Here is a 26,643-nt window from a genome sequence, read left to right as displayed (position 1 = left end):
ACTGGGTTTTTAGGGGGGGAGCCTCTTAGGTCCCCACCCCTGAGCCATTCCTTTCTTTTCCAAAAGGTGAAGCTAAAAGCAGCTCCATGTATTAAATATGAACTCATTCAAGCCGTCCACAGGGAGCATGTGCAGCCGCTGGGCGTCGGCGGATGAAGGGGAGGAGGTCACAGAATTGTATAGTTGAGCGGGACCCCCAGCGGTCATCTAGTCCAGCCCCCTGCAATGCAGGAATTGCAATGAATGCGTCCCTGAGAGATGGCCACCCAACCTCTGCATAGAAACCTCCAGAGTTGCTCTGGGCTGAAACTTGGAATGAAAGGCGAGAGAGGGTCCAGGGACACACCTCCCTGCCTGGCACCCCATCAAACATATGGAGCTCTGCTTAACAGCCCTTTGCCCCCCCCCCCCGTCAGTTGGGGACCATTAAGGTGGGTTTCTTTTCCCAACATAAACGCTGCCGAATATAAATTGCAATTAACACCGATGCCAAAATGGCACTTAGAGAGAAAATAAGCACATTATTAACATCTGCTGCATCCTGCCTGGAGCAGCGGCAGCAACAACAACTCAAATCCGGCTTTGCATTAGGATTCGTGGCCAGGACTTGGGTTGCGGAGCGAGAGGGCAGTGTGGCGTAATGGCCAGAGCTTCGGACTCGGGCCTGGGAGGAGACCAGGGTTCGAATCCCCACTTAGCCACAGAGAAACCTTTCTTCCCTGCATAGGGCTGCAGTTCCAGATTCCCCCCGCCGTGAAGAGGGACTGGTGATTAAACCACTCTGGGAATTGTAGCTCTGGGAGAGGAAGAGGCGGCGGCGGCTCGTAACCACTGGCAGAGCCCTTAACAAGCGACAGCTTCTCTGCGGGAAGGCTTGGCTCTTCAATGCGGCATCACAGGGCTCTGGCTGTATGGGGCAGATGTGGCCTTTGTAGCTCCTCAGCACCAGGGGACAGCAAAGATCTGCCCCAGTCCTCAGAGAAGGATGCAAACGAGAACCGAGGCAAAGCCGTTGGTTGGGCTTCTCTCCCCACCCTTCCATCATTCCAGGTGCGGAGTCTCTGCTTTCCCTGCAGAGGATTCCTGGTTCAATCCCTGGAAGCAGCTCCAGATAAAGAGGGGTAGGTCCTAGAGAATCGTAGATTTGGGAGGGAACCCCGGGGGTCATCCAGTCCAACCCCCTGCAATGCAGGAATCACAGCTGAAGCATCCCTGACAGATGCCCCACCACCACCTTTCTTTCACAGCCTCCAATGAATTTAATGATATTTGGAATGTATTTGTCTAAACCATAGTGATACATGGATTAGCATACGCTTGAGGGAAACAGGAAGTTTATCTATCTACTTACATACTATATAGTTTTGTAGCCTTAATTATATTTTATGGTTATTTTGTTATTGCTGTTTCCCTCTGCTTTTTAAGCTGATTTTTAATGTACTCTCCTCACCCTCTTTTTCTAATTTTTTTCTTCCTTCCAATTCACTTAAACTTACTCTAATAATCTCAATAGAATTCTAAATATAAAAAAGAAAATCCCACCACCTTCTGAAGGGGTCCGTTCCACTCTCAAACAGCTCTTAACCATCAGAATCTCCTTCCTTGTAACGGGAAGCCCTGGGTTCGGGTCTCACCCTCCAGAGCAGGAGAAAACAAGCTGGCTCCCTCTTTCGCATGACAACTTTTTAGATATTTGAAGATGGCTCTCACACCAGCTCTTGGTCCCCTCTTCTCCAGGCTAAACATACCATGGAGACCCAGTGCCAGAGGAGAGGAGATTGGTTTAGGCTGGCTGAGGCTGATGGAAGTTGCAGTCAAAAACCTTTGAAGCTGGACAAAAGAGAGAGAGAGAGTCTGATCTGATAGAAGGCACACACAAAAAGAGCATAGTAAGATAGCAAAGGTGAGTACAGAAGTGTTTATATGCCATATTTGACAGGTAAATCCACTGTTGATCCAATTAACACAGATACCAGCATCACATTGGAACAGACACATTGCTACGGATACTGAAGCTGGCCCACGACTTCAAGCGAAGAGCAGCAGAAGCTGAGAAACAGCAACTGAGGGAGACGGGGGCTTCTTCTACCCCCTCCTTCCATGCCCCCCCCCATTGCAAACAATGCAGCGTTGCTTCCAGAACACCTAAATCTGCACCCATGAGAAGCTGCAACGTCGCCACTGTCGTCCTCCCAAGAGGAAAGCGAAGGGCCTTTTAATAAAGGAGTGGGGAACCCTCTGCGCCCCCCTCCAAGATGTTTCTGGCCTTGCAGGTCCTACACACCCCTGACCAATATGACCAAGCTGGCTCTCGGGGAGCTGGGGGTCCCAACGACGTCTGGAGGGGGCACCGGGCTCCCCACTCGTGTTTTAGGAGAATGCAAAAATGGGAGTAGGAAGGGCCCTGCGGTACGATGGAGGGAAGGACCAGGGCCAGATTGCCCCCCATGGCAAAACAGTTGCAGCCCCCCCCCCAGAAGAGGGCATTGGCAAAGGAGCATTTTGGCACGGTTTTGATCAAATTGTGTCAGTCCAAGCTAGCACCTCCAGCAGAACTAGCCTGAGAAAGGCAAAGCCTGCTTTCAAAAAAGCTGTTAGGAAGGGTTGGTTATTTGGGGAGCTGTAAAGAGAGGGGTGTGTGTGTGTGTGTGTGTGTGTTTATGGTCACAACGGCCATTTGGGATTGGAGCTCAATGCCAGCCACTGCTTACAAGGTGTGCTTGCTTTTCTTTAGCGCCATAAACGGCTACAAGGTTGTAAAAGCTAAAGGACACAAGTCTTTGTGCTGTGGGCATTTCAGAGCAGCTCCCAGCTCAATGAGGGTGACCTGTGCAGTGACCCAGGAGTGTTCCTGCACAGCACCCGTTCATTTCATTGGGGCTTGTGCAGGAGAACTTCCTGCCACGTGGCAGCCATGCTTGAGATGGAACCGTGAGCTGGAGAGGGGAAGCAGGGAGCTTCCACCAGAAGACACGGAAATCCTGTAAATTTTGTGTGACTCAACAGCTTCCTGGGATATTTTTATTTAGATGCATACGAAACTTGGAGGACGCTCTGGCCTGGCAACTGGCCGCACCCCAGCAGGCAAGCGTAGAAACATGCCAGGTGTCTCTGGCTAAAAAGCTGGAAACTGGAATTGTATCCAGCACAGCAGGTCCTAGCGGCACAAACTACCCCCCCCCCAAGGTAAGAGGGCAGGATCAGCTGTAGGACATGTGCACACCAAACACCCCCCCCCCAATAAATAAAAGCTCAGGCACGTCCACTCTCTGCGTCAACCTACAAAGTCCCTTAAGACATTCGAGTGAAGAAGACCCCCCCCCCAAAAAAAGCACAAGAGCCAACCGTCTCCGAGAATAAGTAACGGGAGGAGGAAGAAAAGGGAGCACATTCTTTCAAGTTAAATTCCTCTCCCCTTGAACTACATTTAAAGCTGCATGAGAATTCATGTATTAAATAGCAAGGAATCACCAGCTCATTGTGGCCCACCCTGAGTCCCTCAGGGGTGGGGCGGGCTGTTAATTAAAACCAATAAATATTAAGATTTTTCTTCGGGGGCAAATTTTGCCCAAACGGGATACGCAAGGCCTGCCTGGCACCCTGGCAAGCTTGCCCTCGAAGCGGCATCTGAGTTGCAGAACACTGGAATAGGGTGGCCCCGCGAGGCTCAAGGGCCGGACCTCCTGGCCAAGGAGAAGCAGCAGCAGCAGCTGTTTTGCGCTCATGCCGAGCCTCCCACTCCGCTGCGCCGGCGCCGCCATCACCCCCACAGGTTGGGCGGCTCCTCGGCCACCCGGCTTTTGAACAAGGTGATTTCGTCCAAGTGCATCATGGGAACGTCCCGGATGACCTCCGTCAAGTCCTCGTGCAGGAGAGGGAAAATGACAACGTTCAAGGCGGGTCGGCTGGCCTGAAAGCTAAACCAGACACAGAAGAGGTTAGGGGGTCAGGGCAGAAGGAAGGGGAGCTGGGGTGGGTGTCAGAGTCCACAGCACGGGAGAGCAGCCGCCTTACGTGACATGGGGCCCCCTATGTTCCCCAAAGCCGCCCCCATCTCCCTTCCTTAGCCAGAAAGGAATCCCTTTCCCTTGCAAATCCACACCGTGGTCAACTCCTGCCCAGAAACCAATGTCCCCACTGTGGAAGGACGTGTGGATCCAGAATTGGCCTCCACACTCACTTACGGACTCATTGTTAAAACATGGAAGACAATCTTACCCAGCTACGAGGGATCGCCAAAGAAGAAAAGACTTTCACTTGCTTTCCAGAAGAGCGTTGGTCTTTCATGCTAAGAAATCATCCCCTGGGTATTTATTTCAGAGTTTGTCCGTCAAGCCCAGGGAATCTTGCTTCCGATTAAACCTGCCTAGGATTTGGAATTCTGATCTGAGACAGGCATGGTGGAAACGGAAGCGGGGGGGGGGGGGGTCTAAGCTGGCAGTGCCCATCCTGGAACCCTTGACAAAATCACCCCGGAGGGAATAGAAGGACCCTCAACATGTAAGAAGCGCTTCCTGACCTTCCAGTATGCTAGGCAGACTTTTCAGCTTTTGTAACAGGGGCAAGGAACCTGCAGCCTACCAGCTCCCAATTCCCACCCAGCTCAGAGGTCGGGGATGGTAGCAGCTGGAGTCCAGCAACGTCTGGAGGGCCACAGGTTCCCCAACCTCCTCCTAGAACCTGTGAAATAAGAAGTGGCCTCTCTCAGAGGAGTCCTCCCTGTGGCTTTATTGCAAGAGCCGCGGTTCCAAGTGTGGCTACAGACACAGAGGCCCATACACAGAGAACGCTTCCACTCCTAAAGCACAGAAAGTCAGGGGTCGAACCAGAGTCCTTCTGCATGCAAGACAGATGCTCAACCTCTCAGCCTTTGCCTCTTTGCTTGGATCCTGGCCTCGGCTTGTGGCTCCTGCCCCCCCCTCCTGACACTTCATTCACTGCCCCTCAACTCTGGCTCACTTCCACAACTCTAATACCTCCTGTCCTTGATTTTATGCCACGCCGCTAATTTTGCTGCATTGGAAAAAGGGGGAAAAAGTAGACCACCATAAATCTCCCCTCCCCTGGACTTTGGAAGTGGAATTAATGCACGGAGAGAAAGGACTGCGCCAGCAGGGCTGTAATTGCAGAGAAAAGGGCTGCTGCAGCTAAGCCCCGTACACAATGTTTACCAAAAGGGGTGGAGGGCGAAATCATTTAAAGCTGGCTTAGGCAGAAAGCCCTATATGATGATAGCCACATAGGGAGGCAATAGGACACACAGCAGGAGGGGAAAGATAAGGCATGCTGGGAAACCGGGGAGGGAGGGAGGAGGGAGCCCACGCACGCACAGAGCAAGTTAAAATATTTGGCATTGATTGCCGGAGGGGAGAAGCGCGGGTCATGGCTGTCTCCGCGCAGGAAGGGAAGGATGCAGGGACAACCGGAGCCTTAAGCCAAGGCCACAGAATCAATTGAGGGGGCCCAGGACCCTTTTGCCCTTGCCCAGGGTTTGATCCTTGAACTGCGCACTTTTCAAACCCCGGGAGAGCTGGCAGCACGTTCCTTCTCCCCCCAAAATCAATCCTGGGAATGTGGGCAGCTCTACAAAAGGGTGGCTCTCGGGGAACGAAGCAGGAAGGGGAAACTGCCTGCTCAGAAAAGAGGCACGTTCAGAGGAGTTGCTCATGCAGGGACACGGCGGGCAGCCATCTCCTCTGACAGCAGGTCACTCCGCTGCAAGAGGAGCCATCAAAAGGTCGGGTTGTGGGGGAGACGACTTTCCCACCCCCAGTTTGTGGGCAACGGGGAGGTATGGCTGCCCCTTGGCTCAAAAAAAAGGCGAGCCCCCAGAGGTTTGGAGGTGGATATTTGACCACAGGGCCGCAAGTGCAGGATGTCCACACCTTAAGTGGAAATACTGCCGCCCGTACTGGTCCTCGCCCTTTTATGTGGGGAGCTGTCCTTGCCCACCCCTAAGCCACTGGTGGGATAGTCGCAGGCAGTTCTGCTGAACGGTCTCCAGAAAAGGTACGCTCACCACTCTTTAAATTCCATGCCCACCTTAACGCAAGGCAAGGAGGTGGTTTATTTCTACTCTGTCGCGGCGCCTGGCAGGGTGTGGAATGAGGACTCTCTCAAATCCGACTCGGTGACTGCAAGGACAGAACCCAGCTGTGCCGTTATTCGGGATTAATGCACACAGAATAGCAATGGCCAAAAGACACCATAAACTTGCTGGGAAATACAGAGCTGACAGGAGCCAGGAAACGCCAGCACCCAAGGCCTAGTCCTTCTTTCAGAGCATGCTTTCAAGGGGTTGCTTGCATTTCATTTTCACTGTTGTCCTTTTACTTATATGCATAACCGCTCTCAAAGCAGCTCACAGGAAGAGTAAAGGACAAAAATCAATATACAGACAGAACAAAAACAGAGTTGTAGAGTTGGAAGGGACCCCGGGGGTCCTCTAGTCCAGCCCCCCGCAATGCAGGAATCACAACAAAAGAATCCTTGACAGATGGCCACATACACTGATAAATATGCCAGATTCATTAAACATATTCAACAAACTCATGCTTATGAGGATCAGGGGGAAGGTTCTTTGTACCAAAAGGCCTGCTGCATAGAGACATGTAGCACGTCAGGGACAAAACTTCTAGCCCAGCCTTCTCCCTTAGTACAGGGACTATTTGTCTTTACTGGGTAAGGAGGAGAACGCGATCACATCATCTCCAGCAAGTACAAGCCCTAAAACTGAAGATACAGTCATACCTTGGGTTACAGATGCTTCAGGTTGTGTGTTTTTCGGGTTGCAGAACACCAAAACCCAGAAGTACCAGAACGGGTTACTTCTGGGTTTCGGCAGTTGCGCTTTGCACATGCACAAAAGCGCCAAATCGCGACCCATGTGTGCGCAGGTGTGCTACTGCAGGTTGCGGATGCTGCGGGTTGCGAACGTGCATCCTGCACGGATCACCTTTGCAACCCAAGCGTCCACTGTATGTCCTAATCCAGACTTGCAAATATGTCCACAAAAGTACCCAGCTTTTGTTGGCACCCGTCTGTCTCAAGAGACAATGGAGTGAACTTCCGGAGGTGAAGTCAAACAGCTTCAACACCCACAAAGTGGCCTCCCTGGGGCGCAAGTCTGGGCCGTGTGTCTGGAGGTCCTGGGCTGCCCAGCTGACAAGAGCCCTCCCCCCCCCCGCCGGCCTCCAAAGAAAAGCACAGCCATTTGTTTAGCACCAGCTTGGAGTTGCCAGAGGGAGGCGTAAAAGGTGCCATCCAACCGCCTTAGGGACTCCAGATTTGTGTAGGGCTCACTCCTTAGCCTTTTCTTCTCCCAAAGATGTCCTGCAAGGCAGCAGAGGTTTTAGGATCAGAGTTTTCTTTCTCCTAGTTGGGCTCCCTTCCCACGTGGACAAGCACCATCTTGCCAGGCAGGGAGTATTTTCCAAACCTTACTGTCTGCTTGTGAAACGTGGACCACTTATAAACGCCATCTCCAACTCCACGAAAGATTCCATCAACGGTGTCTCCAAAAAGTGTTACGCATCACTTGGGAAGACAGGCGAACTAATGCCAGTGTACTGGAAGAAGCAAAGATCACCAGTATTGAAGCAATGATTCTTCAACATCAACTTCGTTGGACTGGTCCTGTTCTGCGGATGCCTGATGATAGTCTTCCAAAGCAACTACTCTATTCCGAACTTAAAAATGGAAAGCGTGATGCTGGTGGTCAGCAAAAGAGGTTTTTAAAGACTCTCTCAAAGCAAATCTTAAAAAATGTGGTATAAACACCGACAAATGGGAAACACTGGCCTGCGAGCGCTCCAGTTGGAGAACAGCCTTTACGAAAGGTGTTGTGGGCTTTGAAGACACTCAAACTCAGGACACAACATGCTAACAGGAAGGCACGCTTGGCAAACCGTCACCATGATCAACTCCCCCCGGAAACCAATGTCCCCACTGTAGAAGGACGTGTGGATCCAGAACTGGCCTCCACAGTCATTTACAGATTCACTGTTAACACCATGTTCATGGAAGACAATCTTACTCGGCTACATGTGATCGCCAAAGGAGAGATGGAGATGCCAGGGATCAAACAGGTCCCAGACACAAGAGCAACTCTCCCCTCCTGTGGTTTCCAGCAACTAGTCCCCAGAAGCACTGCTGCCTCCGGTCGTGGAGGCAAAGCAGAGCCATCGTAGCAAGTAGCCTTATCCACCACAAATTTGTCTAATCCTCCTTATAAATATATATCTAGAACTAAACATATAGGAACTGATTTCCATACCCAAATCAAATGCAATAAATTAATATCACAAGAGTTCCAAGCGACAAAAGTGGGTTCAGATTCTCCCGAACCTTATTACTCCAGCACATTATTGTAATCCTCCTTTCTGGCCCCCCGAGTCAACTTAAAAGCTCATGCAATCAAATTGACCGATTTCCCTAGCCAGGTGACAGCACCGGTTAAAACCCTTTTCAAGGGTTCTCTCTATCAAGTGATTTATCGACGAAAAGCATAAAGAAGAACAGACACCACTAAAAGACACAAGGACAAACGTAAAGGTGCACATTGCCCAAACTAACAAGATCAGCCCAGCTGGTCAAGAAATTGAAGTGGCAGCAGCAGGATCTTCGGAGCATGACAGCCACACTCAACTCACCCCCGTGCTGCTTCTGGGCATCAGGGGGCAGAGAAATGGGAGCCAGCCCTGGGTGCAGAGATGACTAGATATGGCACCTGTTTGGCGCACAGGTGCCAAGCCTCCAAGCATGGGGAGCTGCCACCTGGGCACACCTGAAAGCCCACAGCTGCAGGGCGGCCTCTGTGGATGCAGAAGTGCATTGTTTTCTTTCTTTCTTTCTTTCTTTCTTTCTTTCTTTCTTTCTTTCTTTCTCTCTCTCTCTCTCTCTCTCTCCTCCCACAACTCCCCTCTGACAGTGAGCTATGCTGTCGATGTGAATTCTTACATTCAGAAAGCTTTGTGATCTCAGAATAGATGGCGTTGGACGTGCGCCAAGAATGATACCCAAGAAGCCACTTCCTAAAAAAGGAAAATGGGAGCGGGCAGCTGGGGGTGGCAAGGATCAAAGGGAAGCAGCCAGAGCAACCTTATCAAATCTCAAGGCCGGGCGCTGCCACAACAAGCTCAAACAGACTGGGAAGTTGTTTTCCAACATCTTCCGCAAATTAAGAAGTTATTTCAATAATTGGCCAATTAAGCTTAATTTCTACTTGGGAAACACATTACGGCGACGGTTGATGCCTCTTGTTCTGCCTTCCCCCTCCTGCATACATAGTGGGGAACGTTAACAATAACAGGGTGACGTGGCAAAGCTCCCGGGCACAGAGGAAAGGGCTCCCCTGACCCAGACTTCAGAAACGGGGGGAGAGGAGAGGAACCAGCGAATGCCCGCTGTGGCCTGCAACTGGCACCACCCAAAATATCACCCCCAGAGCATATGGCAGGGAATGGGAGCTTTGGGCTGGCCACAGAGAAGCTAAGGGGAGGAAGGTGGGGTTTTGGAAGTGCCCTTGGCATGTTTCTGAGAACAGCACATATGCAGTTCCTGTTGGGGGTTGTCAAAGGCATATGCATCACTTTTGCAACACACTCTATGCAACGGTTGTGGAGAAAAGCTTGCTAACAGGTGGACGTCATGTGCAAAGGGCTCAGAAACACCAGGGAGCAGATTGAGAGGCCTGGCAAGGCTACACACTTAACTAAGCATCCCAGATTCCCCCCTCCAAACTTCTGAATTACCAAGACGGCCTCCCCTCTGCCGATCTTAACATCCAAGAAAGTCTGCAGGGAAGGAGGAGGCAGTTGTCTTCAAGGGCAGCCCCACACAGAGCGCATTGCAATAATCCAGTGTGGGGTCAACCATAGCCAAGTCATCTCTGCCCCAAAGCGGCCATAGCTAGAGAACCAGCTGCACCTGGAAACTGTTGGATCCAGGAGTATCCCCAGCCCCTGGCAAGCTACAAACCGAGTGAAACCCCAGCCAGAACTGTTACCTTCCCACCTGGACTCGAGAACTTGGAGCACGTAACACCTCTGTCTTTTCAGGATTCAGTTTCCATCTGCTGGCCCATGTCCAGCCCATCACTGCCTCCAAGCATCTGTCCAGCACCTCAGCCGCCTCTCAGGATTCAGGTGCAACACAGAGAGAGATACAGAGTGTGCTGGGCCCGGGGGTAACCCATGAAACGCAGCCCAGGACCGGTCCAGAATCCAAAGGCTCCTCTGGGAGTCAATCCGACAGGGCCAAGGCAGGACACAAGACAGGAAACCAGGCAAGGACAGGTACAGGATCTCAGGCAGGATCTAGCAAACAGCAATGTTGCTCCCGCAACCTGGGACAGGGTCCGACAGCCTTTTATCTTTGTCAGGGTAGCGGCCAGTCCTGATCCCCCGGTGACTCACCTCCCTGTTTCACTCGAAGGCGAGCACTCCTCCTGCGAGTACTCAGGTCTCTCCTTCTCTCAGACCTCAGACTCTGCGGCTTGGGAGATGCCAGTGGGTTACTAGACCCAGAGGCTGCCTCAGCCTCTCCTGACCCAACCGGTAGTGGAGCAGCTGTAAGTGACTGCCCAGCTGAAGGCAACTAGGTAATCCCCGCATCTGGAGCCAGGGCAGGCTCAGGCCCCTGACTCGGCCCAGCTGGTGTTTGTTGCAGGGGAACCTGTGCAGACTGAGACTCTTCAGGATCAGGCCCCAGACATGGTTCAGATGATGCCCGAGGCAAAGGATCCGGTGCAGACTGAGTCTCCTCTGGTTCCAAGTCCAAGTCCAAGGCCATCACACAGAGCTGGGTGTCATCTGCATATGGGCGACACCTAACTCCAAATCTCTTGGTGACAGCTCCCGGAGGCTTCTTGTAGATGTTAAATAATGTGGGGAGCAAGAAGGAATTCTGTTGGACACCATGGAAGCTCCCATGGCGTCAAGTAGTGGCTTCCCACAACTACTGCAAGGGAACAGCCCTGGAGGTGGGGGAAAGACCACAGAAGCACAAACACCAAACTCCTTGAGCTGCTCCAAGAGGACGCCATAGTCAATGGTATCGAAAGCCGCTGAAAGGCCAAGAAGAACGGGCAGGGCCGCTCTCTAACTATCTCACTTCCGACAAATGCCATGAACCCGGGCAACTAAGGCAGTTTCATTGCCTGACGTCAGATTGCAATGGATCCAGACATTCAGTCTCTTCAAAGCATGCCTGAAGCCAGACTGCCCCATCCTCTGAAGCCCCTTGCCCCAAGAGGGGGATATCTGCCACTGGGTGGAAGCTGTTTGATGCTTCTGGGTCAAGGGAGGTCCTCTTAAGGAGAGGGTGCAGCGCCACCTCTTCAAGGCGGATGACACGCATTTAAAAACAAACACTGCGCTTCTTCACGCAGCTTGTCTGCGCCCTCGGATCACGACAACTGAAACCGATCCAGTACAAATGGCAGAGGTTGCCCTCTAAAACACTTCCTGTCGTCCGCCACAGTCTCGATCAAAGGTATTTGCAAAAACCCGAAATGCAGCTTCAACGCACCGATTGCAGAATCTGGGTTTCTGTACACCAGTGTGAAATTTGAGGGTTTGCCTTAAAAAAAGCTACCTGCCTGCCCTTCTTGCAAGAGATGCACACGGCTTTCCCCCTGCAACTTTGCAGTTTATCCTCAAAGCCACAACACTGGGCAGTGTACACAAGACTGGCCCCCAATGAGCTGCTGCGCTTCATGGCCAAACTGAGATGGGAACGCAGATCATGGCAACCCTCTGCCACGACACTGCGCAGGCATATGGGCAGAGCAAGGGGGTGCTAGACCTTTTGGAGACGCCTTCCAGTCAAGGGAGCTGCAGCCGCCGCTCTCTTCCGCAGTCCTTAAAACTGGAGCTGTGGATGAGGGATGGAGCCAGGGGTGGCTCTTTAACCATTCACACTCGCCTGCTCCAGCAAATGCTAGAGGCAGGCACCTTGCGCCCCTCCGGAGATGAAGGCAAGGGCCACACACGAGAGCATGAGGAATACAGGAGTTTTAGACCAGGCACAGGCAAACTCAGCCCTCCAGCTGTTTTGGGACTACAACTCCCATCATCCCTGACCACTGGTCCTGTTAGCTAGGGATGATAGTTGTAGTCCCAAAACAGCTAGAGGGCTGAGTTTGCCTATGCCTGCTTCAGAAACACACCTGAATAGATAAGCTCTCGGTGGTGAAGTGGTTTGAGTGCCAGCCTAGGACCTGGGAGAGACCGGGGTTCAAATTCCCACTTGGCCATGAAGTAAGTACACTGGGGGTGACCTTGGGCCAGTCACTGCCTCTCGGTTTGTTTTTTCTTGTAAAATGTTTCGATTTCAATTTATATAAAACAGATAGAGCAGTTATAACAACAAATGAAAACAAAAATATGAAATTGGGTCTGCTCCTGTTTTTATTATGCATTTATTTCTTTTTTTATCCTAGTTACATGCCAACAGTGCCCTTCAGCTCTCTCTATTGGACAAACAGGCCCAACCCTACGCCAAAGGATACATGGACATAAATCTGACATCAGGAATCACAAGACAGAGAAACCAGTAGGAGAACACTTCAATCTCCCAGGACTTTCTATACAAGATCTCAAAGTAGCTGTCTTACTACAAAGGAATTTCAGAAATAGACTACAGTGGTGCCCCGCAAGACGAATGCCTCGCAAGACAAAAAACTCGCTAGACGAAAGGGTTTTTTGTTTTTTGAGCTGCTTCGCAAGACGATTTTCCCTATGGGCTTGCTTCGCAAGACGGAAACGTCTTGCAAGTTTGTTTCCTTTTTCTTAACACCGTTAATACAGTTGCAACTTGACTTCGAGGAGCAACTCATAGAACGCGGTGCGGTAGCCTTTTTTGAGGTTTTTAAAGACTTTGGTGATTTTTGAAGCTTTTCCAAAACTTTCCCGACACCGTGCTTCGCAAGACGAAAAAAACCGCAAGACGACAAAACTCGCGGAACAAATTAATTTCGTCTTGCGAGGCACCACTGTAGAAAGAGAAGTTGCTGAATTGCAACTTATTACCAAACTTAAAACCATGGAGAGACCTGGTCTGAAGAGAGACATTTTTAGCCATCTCATCCCTTGCTTTTTCCTATAAGACCAATTGCAGTTGTTAACAGTTAACAGTCGTCAACTGGTTTACCACACCTATCAGCCAATCACCCATTCCCACCACCCTTCTGAGTAATACCCCTCCCCACCCTCTCACTATATATAAGGGTCCGGTGACTTCTGTTTCAGTGTATCTGAAGAAGTGTGTATGCACACAAAACCTCAGACCAAGAACAAACTTAGTTGGTCTCTAAGGTGCTACTGGAAGGAATTTTATTTTTTTTTATCCTGTATTTTTATGTTATGAACTGCCCTGAGACCTATGGATGAAGGGCGGCATACAAATGTAATACATAATAAGATAATAATAATGACGACAACCCTAAAATAGGCACACAGAACGAGTGCCGTCACATGTGGGTTAAAATAACAAAAGTCCAATATTAGCGCTATCCGGTTATCAGGCATCGTTCCAGATCTGCCAGGCTTGTGGCAAGCCATGTCATGAACATGACTGTTCTGTTGTGTATGTAATAAAGGAGTGCCAAAATGATATAAAAAGTGTCTGGAGGCTCCAGCCCTTGTCGAAATCTCAAATTATGCGCAGTTTCCGCCCCCTATTGCGGCTATATTCTGGAGCGGTGAACCCCTTGCACCACCCTGGAGCTCTCTGGAGATGAGTGGCAGGGTAAAAATCAAATAAATAAACGAGCCAAGCAAATTAAATAAGGCAGGTGACTCCTCTGAAGGACCCTTTGATTACCTAACAACCTGCTCTCTCTCTCTCTCTCTCTCTCTCTCTCTCTCTCTCTCTCTCTCTGTGTGTGTGTGTGTGTGTGTGTGTGTGTCGCCCTCCCCACTACTGAAAGTGGAAGTTAGCAAGTATCGGCCCCCACCTCACCCCCAACAGCCGCATTTCAACAAGTGCCCGTCTGCGCTCTCGAGTAACGCAAGCCAAGGAGGAGCCCTCTCCCCCCCCCCCGCCAGCCTTTATTATTAATTCAAAGTGACAGCCTTACTCGAGGGTTCCAAGAGAGCAGGAAGCCAAACAGACAATGAAAGCTGGAACGAGATCTTAAATGATTCACTACGCCAGCGATACATTAAGCCTTCTGCAATCGGAGGCGGGGACCCAGCCAGCAGACATGCTTAGGCTAGCAAAGAGGGGTTTGGCAGCCGCATCAGCCGCTGGCCCACGGCAAGCAAGCAGCGACCGAGGAGGAGGAGGAGGAGGAGGAGGAGGGCAGGAGCCTTCTCAAGGTCAGGAAGGAATGGGGGTGGAGGGAGGGGGGGGAGGCAGGCAAGGGAAAGGGGGGCACAGCAGAAAAGTAATTTTTAAATGAAATGCCATTCCAGGACCATTGTTTACACTGGAAGAACACAAGACGCTCCTGCCTTAGACAAACCTTTGGTCCACCTAGTGCAGCCCTGCCTAAACTTCTGGGGCTTCAGGCAGAGTGTCTGTCCCAGCCCTACCTGGTCGGGTTTTGAACCCAGGACCTTCTCCTTGCAAGGCAGATGCTCTGCAGCTGAGCTACGGCTGCTCTTAGGCCTCGCATGATGCAGCCGCAAGCCTGGCGGACCAGGGTCCTTTCCCTGCTCCCTGGGTGAAAACAGAACAGCCGGCTGCGCTGGGAAGGCTGCGGTGCATCCCAGAATCCTCTTGGCCCTGGGAATCAGGTGAGTCCAGGGAGCAGCTGCCTGCTCTGATGGTGAAGGGTGTGCCACAGTTCCTCTCCGTCTGGGAAGCTGGTTGTTGAGGGGGGGGCGCCAAGGCTGATGCTGCACCCCCAAACTGCCGGCCTCCCCCGAGGGGCAGGAAGGCACCCCTTTCATCCCCCCCCCAACACCGCCCTTAAAAACACACAACACTTATTTCATCTAACACAAGGCACGCATGTTCCAAACAGAACCAGCGCAAGGTCTGCCACTGGATAGAAAAGGGGACTGAAAACCTGCCTCCTGGCAAGATGTTAAATTGTTCTTATATGCAACAACAGCGGCAAGAGTATTGGTAGCCCAGAAATGGAAGCAAGAAGAAATTCCGATGAAAGAAGAATGGCAGACGAAAATAATGGGCTATGCGGAATTGGACAAAATGACAGGAAGGATTTGAAACCTGCGGGACCAGAGATTCACAGAAGACTGGAAGAAGTATATGAATTATTTGAAGAGCAACTGTAACCAACAAATTACGCTAGTGGGACTACAAGAAGTTTTGTAAGGAGGAATATATGAAGTGCTACAAAGTAGATAAAGAACAGAGATATTGGTTATGAGTTTTAAATGTAACAGGGAAAATAAGAAATGCATACTAAGAGATTAGATTGGAAAATCTTCAGACAGGACTGATGGAAGTAAAAAAAAATTGAGTAAGATGTAAAAATATGTTTAATTACTGCTGAAAATGTCATGTTAAAAAAACTAATACAAATTTATATAGTGGTACCTCAGGTTACATACGCTTCAGGTTACATACACTTCAGGTTACAGACTCTGCTAACCCAGAAATAGTGCTTCAGGTTAAGAACTTTGCTTCAGGATGAGAACAGAAATCGTGCTCCGGCGGCGCAGCGGCAGGCCCCATTAGCTAAAGTGGTGCTTCAGGTTAAGAACAGTTTCAGGTTAAGAACGGACCTCCGGAACGAATTAAGTACTTAACCTGAGGTACCACTGTATACAAAAAAGGAAACTGGCCTCCTTCTGGATACTGCTGGACCCCAACTTCCACCAGTCAAAGTGGACAGGGAACGGGGTGATGGGAGAAGGAGTCTGACAACATCCCTAAGACCACAGGAACAGTGTCAGGTTTCAGACATGGGACTCACATCAAGCCTTGTCTGGCTCTGTCCAGGGCTGGGGAGCCAGGATCCTGCAAAAAGGCTGTGGAGGGGCTTCCCACACCCAGGGCAAGCCTCTGATACCGAGGCTGCCCAAACCTGAGGGAGAACTGGCGCTGTAAATGCCAGCTGGGAATCCAGCCCACCTAGAGAAGTGCTCTCCAGGCAAGGGTGCGGAGGGCAGAGGAAGGCGGGTGTGGTAGGTGCGGTCTGCCCTTGGTGTCACCACCGAGAAGGGTGACAAAATGCCGGGTGGCACTCACTGCGGCACCTGCCGTGCGCCCAAGCCATGCATCTCTCCTGGGAGAGACATGGTGGATTGTGCGCACGCAGGCTCTGTGCTGCCCAAATGGTCCACCCACTGCCTCCCCTCCCTCAGCTGGAGGGCAGCAGAGTGGGAGGAGGCAAGCAGAGTCCAGAGGCCCCGCGGTGCACCCTCTTAGGATACAGTTCCGTTCCCCCTTTAGAACAGGCATGTGGAGTTGTTGTATGTCACATGTCTGTTTCCTTCCAGCACAGTCTGCTGGGAGCTTCCGTTGTGTATAGCTTTTGCCTATGCTGCTGTTTGCTTGGACACAAAGGGAAGCAGATATGTTTTTCTTTTGTCCTGATGCTGAATAAATGCTTGTAAATATGCTTACACATGCCTCTGTCCGCTACTTCTGCTGCAAAGAGTTCTTATCTCTGCTAGCTTGCATGCTCAGTCTCTAAAGGTCTCTGAGGCTTGAGCCGCAGTTTAGATGCTGTTCCAAGAACAGGAGTTCGCCCGGCTGCCGGCCGGTGGGCTGGAGCCAGCTGAGGGCCTGCCAATTGCCCCCGTCTCCCCGGACACATCATAACAATAGGGTCATGGGCCCAGATCCACGCTGCCCCAGAAGCCCGAGCTTCTTTTGCCACTGCAAGGATGCCTCAGGCATAAGACCCTCCTCTCAAGGAGACCTCGGGGGGGGGGGGAGATCAGCTTGGGTGTGGCTCCATCAATTCCCACTCAAAATCCCCCCAAAGAGCGACTGGAACGATGCCTAGCTCTGGGCACTGCCTGCTCCCTGCCTCTGCCAACCTTGACCCTGGACTGCTCTGCCTTGCCTCTCTCCTCACCCAGCCTGCTTAGACTCTGACCTCGGCCAGCCCTGGATCCTTCTCTGGCTGCTGGCATGACTTCTGGAAAATCCTCTGGTGCCCCGAGAACAGTCAGCAAAAAGCACAGAACTAACAAAACTCCCAGGAAGTGAGAATGGACCCCTTGCTTCCCCCCCCACCCAACCACCCGCCAACTCCAGCAAATGCTTCCAGTGGCCCAGATGCCCGCTGACTTCAGCTGCAGCCACAACTGGACCTACTCAGGAGCAAGCAGCGAGGAATGCACAAGTCCCGGGACATGTTTTGCGTGAGAGCAAACCCACTATCCGGTTTTCCCCAGGATCTGCAGAGAAGAGGCAGAAGTCCCCTTCTGCCTGCTCAGATTGGAAACCACGGCAAATCCAGAGACTCTCACACCTGTGCTTTGGCATCCAAGGCCGAATGCCGCGGAATAAAAGCCCGACTTGTACACACGCTTCCCTGCAGGACAAGAAGGGGCATTTCAGAGAAGAGGAGGAGGAGAGGATGGCGCTGCTTAATGAGCTGCAGGGCTGTTTCGGGGGGGGGGGAGATGAGAATTAAATATTTACAGCTTGACTAAACGACAATTAAAGGGAGTGGGGGACAGAAGAGAGAAGATAAATATTTTAAGGGTACGATCACTGGAGCAGGAGGGGAGGGCGGCCGAGCGCAAGCGAAGGAGATGGAGCTGGGAAAGAACCTGGGGAGGCAGGAGGGAGCCCCCCCTTTACTCTGCAGGCCAGTGCGCCCACATTGCAAAGGCTCACGGGCAGAGCCAGCACGTCTAGAAAACGTAAGCACATAAGCAGAGCCTTCTGGATCAGGCCCATCTAATCCAGCCTCCTGTTCTCACTGTGACCAACCAGGTGCCCCAAGCAGGATCCGTGCGCAAGAGCCCTCTCCCTTCCTGTGGCTTCCAGAAACTGGCATTTCAATAATAATAATAATAATAAATTTTATTCATACCCCGCCCTCCCCAGCCAAGACTGGGCTCCGGGCGGCTAACACCTGATATAAAACAAATTGAATGAAATACAACTTAAAAATAAGATTAAAATACAACAGTAAAACATTAAAATGCAGCCTCATTTCAATGGAAACTCAAATCAAACGCTTTCGGGGGGGATGAAAATGTCAAGTCTTCACCAAGGCTAACTTTCCAGACTGGTCCTACATTGGACAGAAAAAAGCCAGGGAAGTCCCCAAATAGGAGTTCCATCACAGAAGGAGAAAGGAAAAAAGAGGGGGAGGGAATCAAGTTGATTCCAAGCCAAAGGCCAGGCAGAACAACTCTGTCTTACAGGCCCTGCGGAAAGAAATCAGATCCTGCAGGGCCCTGGTCTCATGAGACAGAGCGTTCCACCAGGCCGGAGCCAGTGCTGAAAAGGCCCTGGCCCTGGTTGAGGCTAATCTGACTTCCTTAGGGCCTGGGACCACTAGGGTGTTGCTATTTATGGACCTTAAGGTCCTCCACAGGGCATACCGGGAGAGGCGGTCTCGTAGGTACGAGGGTCCTAGGAAATATCCTTCACCAGATTTGAAAACTACGCCTCATCATCCCTGCTACATGGGCGGTTCTCATGATTGATGCAGCGATGGAGGAACTGCACTCTGCACCTGCCCCAGAGGCACTTTCCATCTACTCTTTGGGACAGAGTCCGGACCTAAAGTCCGTCCTGCTTCTAGAGCTCTCTCAAAAGAGACTGCCATTTCTGGAGTGGGCAAACTCAGTGCTGCACTCAGCTACTGGGCAGTGCATCTCCCTGGGCTGCAAAGAGTTTCCCCTTCCTTTGGAGAGGGACCATTACTCCGTGGTAGAACACCCCGCTTTGTATACATGAGATCCGAGGTCCAACCGCTGGTGTTTCCCAGCAGGGCTGAGAAAGATCCCACCCTGGAGGCGTCCCTGCCAATGAGGGTCAACCTTCTGGCTGGGGCTGATGGGAGTTGTAGTCCAAAACATCTAGACGGCTGGTGCGGACAATGAGTGAGGTGGACCAGTGGTCTGGCTCAGTATAAAGTAGCCATCCATGGCCACGTCAGGACTTGGCCGGTGGAAAAATAGACCTTCCTCTAGCTTGAGCTTCACCTCCAGGCTCTTCATGCAGCATGTAAACTATGGAACTTCCTCGCACAGGAGACAGTGATGGTCACCAACTTCTTGTTGTTTAGTCGTTTAGTCGTGTCCGACTCTTCGTGACCCCATGAACCTGAGCACGCCAGGCACTCCTGTCTTCCACTGCCTCCCGCAGTTTGGTCAAACTCATGTTTGTAGCTTCGAGAACACTGTCCCACCATCTTGTCCTCTGTCGTCCCCTTCTCCTTGTGCCCTCCATCTTTCCCAGCATCAGGGTCTTTTCCAGGGAGTCTTCTCTTCTCATGAGGTGGCCAAAGTCTTGGAGCCTCAGCTTCACAATCTGTCCTTCCAGTGAGCACTCAGGGCTGATTTCCTTCAGAATGGATAGGCTTGATCTTCTTGCAGTCCATGGGACTCTCAAGAGTCTCCTCCAGCACCATAATTCAAAAGCATCAATTCTTCGGCGATCAGCCTTCTTGATGGTCCAGCTCTCACTTCCATACATCCCTACTGGGAAAACCATAGCTTTAACTATATGGATCTTTGTCGACAAGGTAACGTCTCTGCTTTTTGCGATGCTGACTCAAAAACTCCATGAACAATAACAACAGGTCACCAACTTAGATGGCTTTAAAAGAGGTTTGGACAAATCATGGAGGAGAAGGGGGCTATGGATGGCTACTGGCCATGATGACTATGCTCTTGTCTCCACAACTGAAGACAGCAATGCTTCTGAATGGCAGTGGCTGGAAACCACAGGAGGGTTGTGCTTGAATCCTGCTTGCAGGTTTCCCATGGGTACACTGGGAGAACAGGCTGCTCGACTAAAGATGGGTCATATGGGTCATTGGCCTGATCCAGAGGGCCCTTCTTATGCTCTCTGAGCACCTCCAATTCTTGGTTTGACCATCTAGGCCAGGGGTCAGCAACCTTTTTCAGCAGGGGGCCGGTCCACTGTCCCTCAGACCATGCGGTGGCCCAAACTATATGGGGGGGGAATATGAACGGATTCCTACGCCCCACAAATATCCCAGAGATGCATTTTAAATAAAAGCACACATTCAACTCATGTAAAAACTGATTCCCGGACTGTCCGCGGGCCGGATTGAGAAGGCAATTGGGCCACATCCGGCCCCCGGGCCTTAGGTTGCCTACCCCTGGTCTAGGCTCTTGGCTCTCCTTTGGCAGGTTCCCGTATCTCAACTCTGACAGAGACCGGGAAGCAGCAGGAGTTTGACCATTCTAGAGCTCATCAGTGACAGGGATAGGCCTGGAAACCAGAAGATCTTGGTTCTTGTGCTGAGGCAAGAGCAGAAAGGTTTCCACCTTGGGCTCTTGGATGCCATGGCAAAAATAATCTCTCTCTCTCTCTCCAGTGTGCATGCAGGGGAACTGCAAGATGAGCTCGCCAAGCATGCTGGGACTCAGACCAGGGAAGCCCCAAAGATGGCACTGGGCACATGAAGGGCAGCCGTGTCAGGGGAAAGCAAAAAGACCCGAAGGCAATTCCCCTCTGCTCTTACCCAGCAGCTCCCTCGGCCGTCCTTCAGCAAGGAAAGCCACATGACCGTGCAGTCTGAAGGGCCCTGCGGCTTGTCCAAGGCGTCCAACCAAAGGGCAAGGCAGAATAATTGCTCAGAAAGGAAGGCTCAGGCCAACCCCGGGAGAGCAGGAGGCGGGCCAAGCACAAGAGGGGAGAACCTGGCTCCAGGGCAGAGCACCTGGTTTTGCAACCAGGAGTTTCCAGGTCTGGCGTCCGGCATCTCCAGTTTGGCAGGTGATGAGAAAGGTTCTTCTCTGCCTGAAGCCCAGTGGGCTAGGCAGAGAAACAGGCTGACCTGGTGTAAGCCACAAAGAGGTGGATTAGCATCCCGTCCTCACGGGAGCTGAACGGATGCCTGTGGGGAACGTGCAAGCAGCCTTTGAGCACAAGGCTATCGCTCTCCCCTCTGCAGTTTCCAGCAACCGGTCTTCAGAAGCATCACTTCCACCAAATATGGAGACAGAACACAGCCATCCTGGCTAGTAGCCATCAATAGGTCTCTCCTCCGTTGTCTAATTCTCCTTAAAGCCACCCAAGTTGGTGGCTGTCACAGCCTCCTGTGGCAGTGAGTTCCACAGGACAAGGGACCAAACACAACAGAGCAAAGCAAGGAGCCCTTCAACCTCCTGGGAGCGTACCAAGACCAACTTCCTTTGGTGATCTGTTTATTCTGGCTGACGTCTCCTCAAATCTGTACAAAACAGGCCCCAGGACAGCCCAAAGTGTCTCTCTCTCTCTCTCTTACACACACCAGCTACGTGTTGCCAGGCCAGCAAATGCAAGGAATGATGGCAGGCAGCAATAGGGAAATGATGTGCAGGCCACAAAAGCCTGGAGGGGATGCCCTGTGAGTGTTATATGTTCCTGGAACAAGCACACTGGATCTGGCTTGGCGAGATTTCAGCCCTTGTTTATTTGAATCACGGGGCTGGGCTGCAATCCTCTGGGGTTGGGCTCAGATTCTCTTGCTTCCGTCATGCCAAGGAACACTCGTTTACTCTCTGGTTAAAATCCCAGGGCAAGTTGTGGAATCAGATTTCCAACGAGGTTAAAATGGCACATCCAGCAGCTCCCTGGCAAAGATCTCATTTTGAAAACGGCCAAGTTCTTCGCTCTCTTGGTTTCAGGGAGAAGCTTGAAAAGCAAAGGCGGCGCCTGCTGCTTTTGGGGTACTTAGGGATACTCCGGGTTTCTAAGGCCCACATTTAATTCCTTCTATCTCAGCTTCTGCCTTCTCTTAAAATGAAAGTCATAAAGGGGGGAAAGGCAGAGGTGTTTGTGAGTGCGCTTGTGTGAATCCACCTTTAAGTATGTGAAAGACTGGCCTCAATCCACCAGCTGAGGATAAATATTCCTTAAAACAGGACTGAAGGAAACCTTTTGCACCATGTGGTAGGGATACAAAGGAAATTCAAGGCATGGAGAAAGTTTTTCTTCCTCTCTCATAATCTCTCCTGCGAGGGAAAGCCAAGATGTTTAGGGTTTGGAGAGAGGTGACAGAGGGATCCGACAGAGGTGCAGAAGAATAATGCATGGAGATAAATGCATTCCCTCCCTCCCTTAGGAATGGGAAGCTGCCTGGTACAGAGTCACCATTTACATCAGTCTTGTCTACACTGTCTGGCAGCGGTCCTCCAGGATTTCAGGCAAATTCTCCAGGATTGGTGATCATCCTGTCCTACCTACAGGTTGTCTCCCCTCTCTGCTGAGGGTCTGTGGTCATGGATAGCGACTTTATTTTAGGTGGGGCTTTTTCGGGCGGGAGAAGCAGGAATGTGTTTTGCTATTGAAGGTTTCGCTTGTGCATGATAATTCAGATTGTGTCACATTGCACTTTTAATATTTCATGATGGAAACCGTCTTGAGAGAGCGTGCTCTTAAAGGCAGCCTATAAATCTTTTCCAGACAAATAACAACAAAAAGAAATAAAAAGAAATATTTTCCTCTGCTCCAACAGGGGCTCTGATGACATCCTTCTGGCATCCCACTCTTCCCAATTCCCTATCCTTTCTCCAATCCCCACAGCACGCCCCCCTTCCTAGACCTCCCTGCTTGTCCACATCCAGTCCCAGTCCCAGCCCCCCACCCCACCCCCAGGTCTCCTGCCATTTACAACAGAAAACCTCATCGTCCATGCTGGCTGCCCCCCTTTCTGCTGATGCTGAATGAAGCGCAAGTCTCAATAATGAGATCAGGTTGTTAAATCGAACCAGGCACGCCATTTGGACTGCTGATCCCTCTCGCCCTCTCAGCGCTCCTGCCTTTCCTTCTCTGCAGAATGCGCACGTATGACTTGCCACGAGTCGACACTCACACGGCCGGCGTTTGGCATGTCAGAGCCTCCCCCCCCCGGCTTCTCCTGCGTCAGCTGCTTCTTAAAGGCATGCCTGCTGCGGTTGCTAATTGTTCATGGGTGTAACTAGTTTGCACGCTCTCTTTCTCCCACATACACCCTTGTCCTTGAAAAGACAAGCCTCTGCAGAGCTTATGCTGAATAAAACAGGTACCTGGGGGCGGGGGGGGGGGAGCAGGGGGTCCAAAAGGACACTTGCTGCAACACAAACGTTTCTTTTAACGCCGCCCTCCAGCTCCCAGCAGGTTCGGCAGGAGGGGCGGGGAGAGGGCCGCCTCTGCAAACACTTGTGCTCAACGCACCGTGCAGCAAGTGCCGTTATCGCAAGTCATTGGGATTCTTTGCTTGGCGTGACTTCTGCAGTGGAGAAGGGGCTGCTGATGCTGGTGCTGGTGGTGGAGAAAAATACTTACCCTGCAGAATTAGCGGGTTGGGGTGGGGGGTTGGAGAGGCGTTCCGGAGCTTTTAACACGAAGCCACAGCTCCATCTAGGGGGAAATGAATGGAGAGCCCCTCAAGCATCTAGGAGGAAGGTGCGCAGGGCCACGCTCCGCTCTCAGGCTTGCTTCGTGGCTGGGTCTCTGAGGTTGCGCTCCAGGAGGTTCCCTGCAAAGCCAGGGCCTCTGTCCAAGGAGGTAAAAGCGTTTATCCGGGAGAGTGGGACCCAAGGTGCAGCGGAGCCTCAGTGAACCATTCTGCACCTGGTTATCGGCCACTTGCGGCCAAGTGAAGATGCCCGGGCTCCCAGAAGGCCCCTTGTGTCTCCCCTATCTGGAGGTGCATGGCTGGGGATCTGTGGGTCTTGCCTGTTTTCACACTCTAGCAACACATCCTGTAGAATTCTATCCGCTCTATTGTATCTGCACAATCTGAAATTCAGGAAGCAGAAATTGCATTGAAAAATGCTACTTTCGAGCCGTCTGGCCCCAAAATGACAGCTAGGCATTCCATTTTGGCCACTGTAACCCTGGTTGAAGGAGGGTTTGGCACCTAGCTTATATATCTGAGTTTCTAACACTGCTCACAACAACGGGATGCAGAAGCAAGGTCAGGAAACTGTCCAGGGTCTGTATCACAGGGAGTTCAGCAAGGAGAAGGAGCCAGAGGCCGGTGCTGTTTCCAGCAACTAAAAGGCTCAAGAGCCCTCTATGCCACACCCTAAGCCCAGCTGCTGGTAGGAAAGGAATTCCAGGGATGGCTTACTTGGGAATAGATCCCTTACGCACAAGCAGTGCAATGACTCTGCGTCTCTGGACATTTGCCATGCCTTTGCTCTTTGGCCTGGGCCCTCTTGGAGCCAGCAGGGTTATTGAGGAGCGGAGGTAAGGCTCCACCTTCTCCTCTGACAGCTCCAAGGGTCTCATGCCAGAGGACCCTCAAAGAGAACCCTCAGCCCAGGTTCTGGAAGACCACCACCTGCATCTCAAGGTCCTTGAGGACCTGTGGGGTCTCTCTTCCGAGGACTCAGTCAGGGCACTAAGTCAGTGCAAGGCAGGACTACTGCAGGAATCCTACCAGATCAGACCATAAGGCCTTCCTCGTCCAGTATCCTGATTCCCACATCATGCACTACAGAAAACTGACCCACACAAAAAACAACAGATGAAATTAATTCCTAAAACAACTACCTAGAGCAGCACTGACATAACAAAGACTCAGCCAAACACCTTCCTTGTTCTATCCAGCTGCCTAACAGCACAGTGCCGAGGCCTGGCAGATCTCTCGAGGAAAGGCATTGCCCAAGGGCGAGGCCACCGCAGAAAAGGCCCCGCCCCTGGGAGCTGCCAGTTGTGTCTCATGTAAGGACTCAGGTGCTGATCAGAGTACAGAAGAAGGAACCTTTGGAAGGGGGCGAGTGAGCCATTTCCCTCTCTTTAGGGCTTTGCCCCCTGAATATTTCTGATGCTTCGGCAAACCTCAGGGCTCCCTGAAGGCTGCGGATACCTGCCTCTTGTGAATAGGTGGTGCCATTTTGGAAACACAAGCAAGGGAGAATTGGTGTTGTAATTAGTACTGATGAGGAGAAGGAGGGTGTCAGCAAAGCCTCAGAAGAACAAACACACACAAGGGCAGCTAGCATCACCATCACACCCTGTCCGAGAGCTCCCTAGAGGAGGGCTTTCCAAACTGTGTGTCACGACATGTTAGTGTGTCGGCTGCAGTGTGTAGGTGTGTCGCACAAATTCTCCCCGTGCTCCCCAAGCTGGAAAGGCGTTCATTTAACCTTCGGTTTGCTAGTAAAACTGAATTACTGTGTCGTGAAATGATGCATGTCTGAAAGGTGTGTCACCAACATTGAAAGTTTTGAAAGCTCAGAGAGATCTGGGTGGCTGCATTTGGGAGACAGAATACAGGGCAAGTGGATCGGTTTGATCTAGCAGGGCCCTCTCTCCCTCTTTGAGAACAGAATGGCAAAAAGTGAAGGGGAATAAAGTAAGGCCGACAGGGAAATTGTTGTGTTGTTTGTATTGGTGCTGTAAATATTTTTTTTTAAAGAAAAGAAGTCTGTATGAAATGGAAGAAAACAGCTGCAATCTGGTTGCTGGGCAGTATGAACCAGCACAGGAAAAAGGATAGTAAAGTTTAGATCAGCTCTGCTATGAGCTACAGGACAGGCAAAGAACGATAAGACTGGAGAAAGAACTTCTGGTTCTTACAGGGAGAGAGAAAAAAATCCCCATAGATGAATTCAATTAAGACACAGGAGAGGGTTCTGTTGAAAAGAAACCCCTGACACCACGGGGAGTTTAACAGCCCACGTCTTGGCTGGCTTCCCAAAAGCAACACTGCCAAAAGCAGCATGGCTGTGGAGGCAGCAGCTCTACAGAGAAAAGTCTCCTCTGAAGCTGATTTAAGACACCCCACAGTTCTTTCTGGGTGTAATAGAAAAGTTCCAAAGTTGTGCAGCACTTTTCCTAAGGGTTCAAAGCACTGTGAATTCAAGGCTGAAGCTATTCTTCAACGGCAGGGATGGGGAATCCGCAGCCCTCCAGGTGTTACCAAGGCTACATATGCGGTTAGGTGATTCCAGGTGTTGTTGGAGCATCACCGGGGATGACTGGCAATGCTGGGGGGAGCTGGAGTATGTCAACATCTGGAGCCGCACCTCGACCTGTAACAACTCTGCGTGTTAATTTGGCAAGGTAAGGCTGAAAAACTGGCCAAGACCAGCCATGGGACACACTTGCTGAGCAGCTATTGCATTGTCTGCTTTTCGTGTTACAAGATGCATTGAGGGTTTGGGAAGGCCAAAAGACTACCAACTACATGAATGATCTCACCACCCCAATATTGCCGCCACTGTGGAGCTGAGCCTCTGACCCTCTAGCCACTGACAGAATTCACGGCAGAGGAAAAGCCTTCCTGGTCCCCAGCTCTGGCTGCCGCCTTCGACACACTTACCTGGGAGTAAGTCCTACTGAACTCAATAGGGCTTACAGTACTTCAAAGCTGTTGGGTATGGGGTGGTCAGCCTACTAGCTATGCTACACAAGTTATTGTGGTCCCAAGAATTGCAGCCTACAATGACAGCTTGCTAGGGCGGCAACTTTTCAACAGTGAATCTGTGAATAGATTAAAATGCCACCTTCAGTTACCTGGGAAAGTTTTAAAATAAAACCAAGCACTTTCGAAAACAGAAAGTGACTGCAATGTTGGAAGAGAATGGG

At 51.3% G+C, this 26,643-nt stretch overlaps 1 protein-coding gene across 1 annotated transcript in view; it reads right to left on the bottom strand.

Annotated features, from left to right (window-relative positions):
• Positions 1 to 1,903: 1,903 nt before the first annotated feature.
• The window catches only part of FBXL18 (F-box and leucine rich repeat protein 18), a 35,275-nt gene continuing 10,535 nt past the window's right edge, over positions 1,904 to 26,643 (bottom strand). The window contains exon 5 of the mRNA XM_083474735.1: positions 1,904 to 3,917. Coding sequence (XP_083330861.1) covers positions 3,761 to 3,917 — 157 coding nt within the window. The 3' untranslated portion in view covers positions 1,904 to 3,760. The remainder of the gene's footprint in view (positions 3,918 to 26,643) is intronic.

Source organism: Podarcis liolepis (assembly GCF_965112155.1).
Source record: "Podarcis liolepis genome assembly, chromosome: 14".
NCBI classification, from domain to species: Eukaryota; Metazoa; Chordata; class Lepidosauria; order Squamata; family Lacertidae; genus Podarcis; species Podarcis liolepis.
The sequence above is the reverse complement of the archived record's forward strand: the minus strand, read 5'-3'. Positions and strand labels throughout refer to the sequence as shown.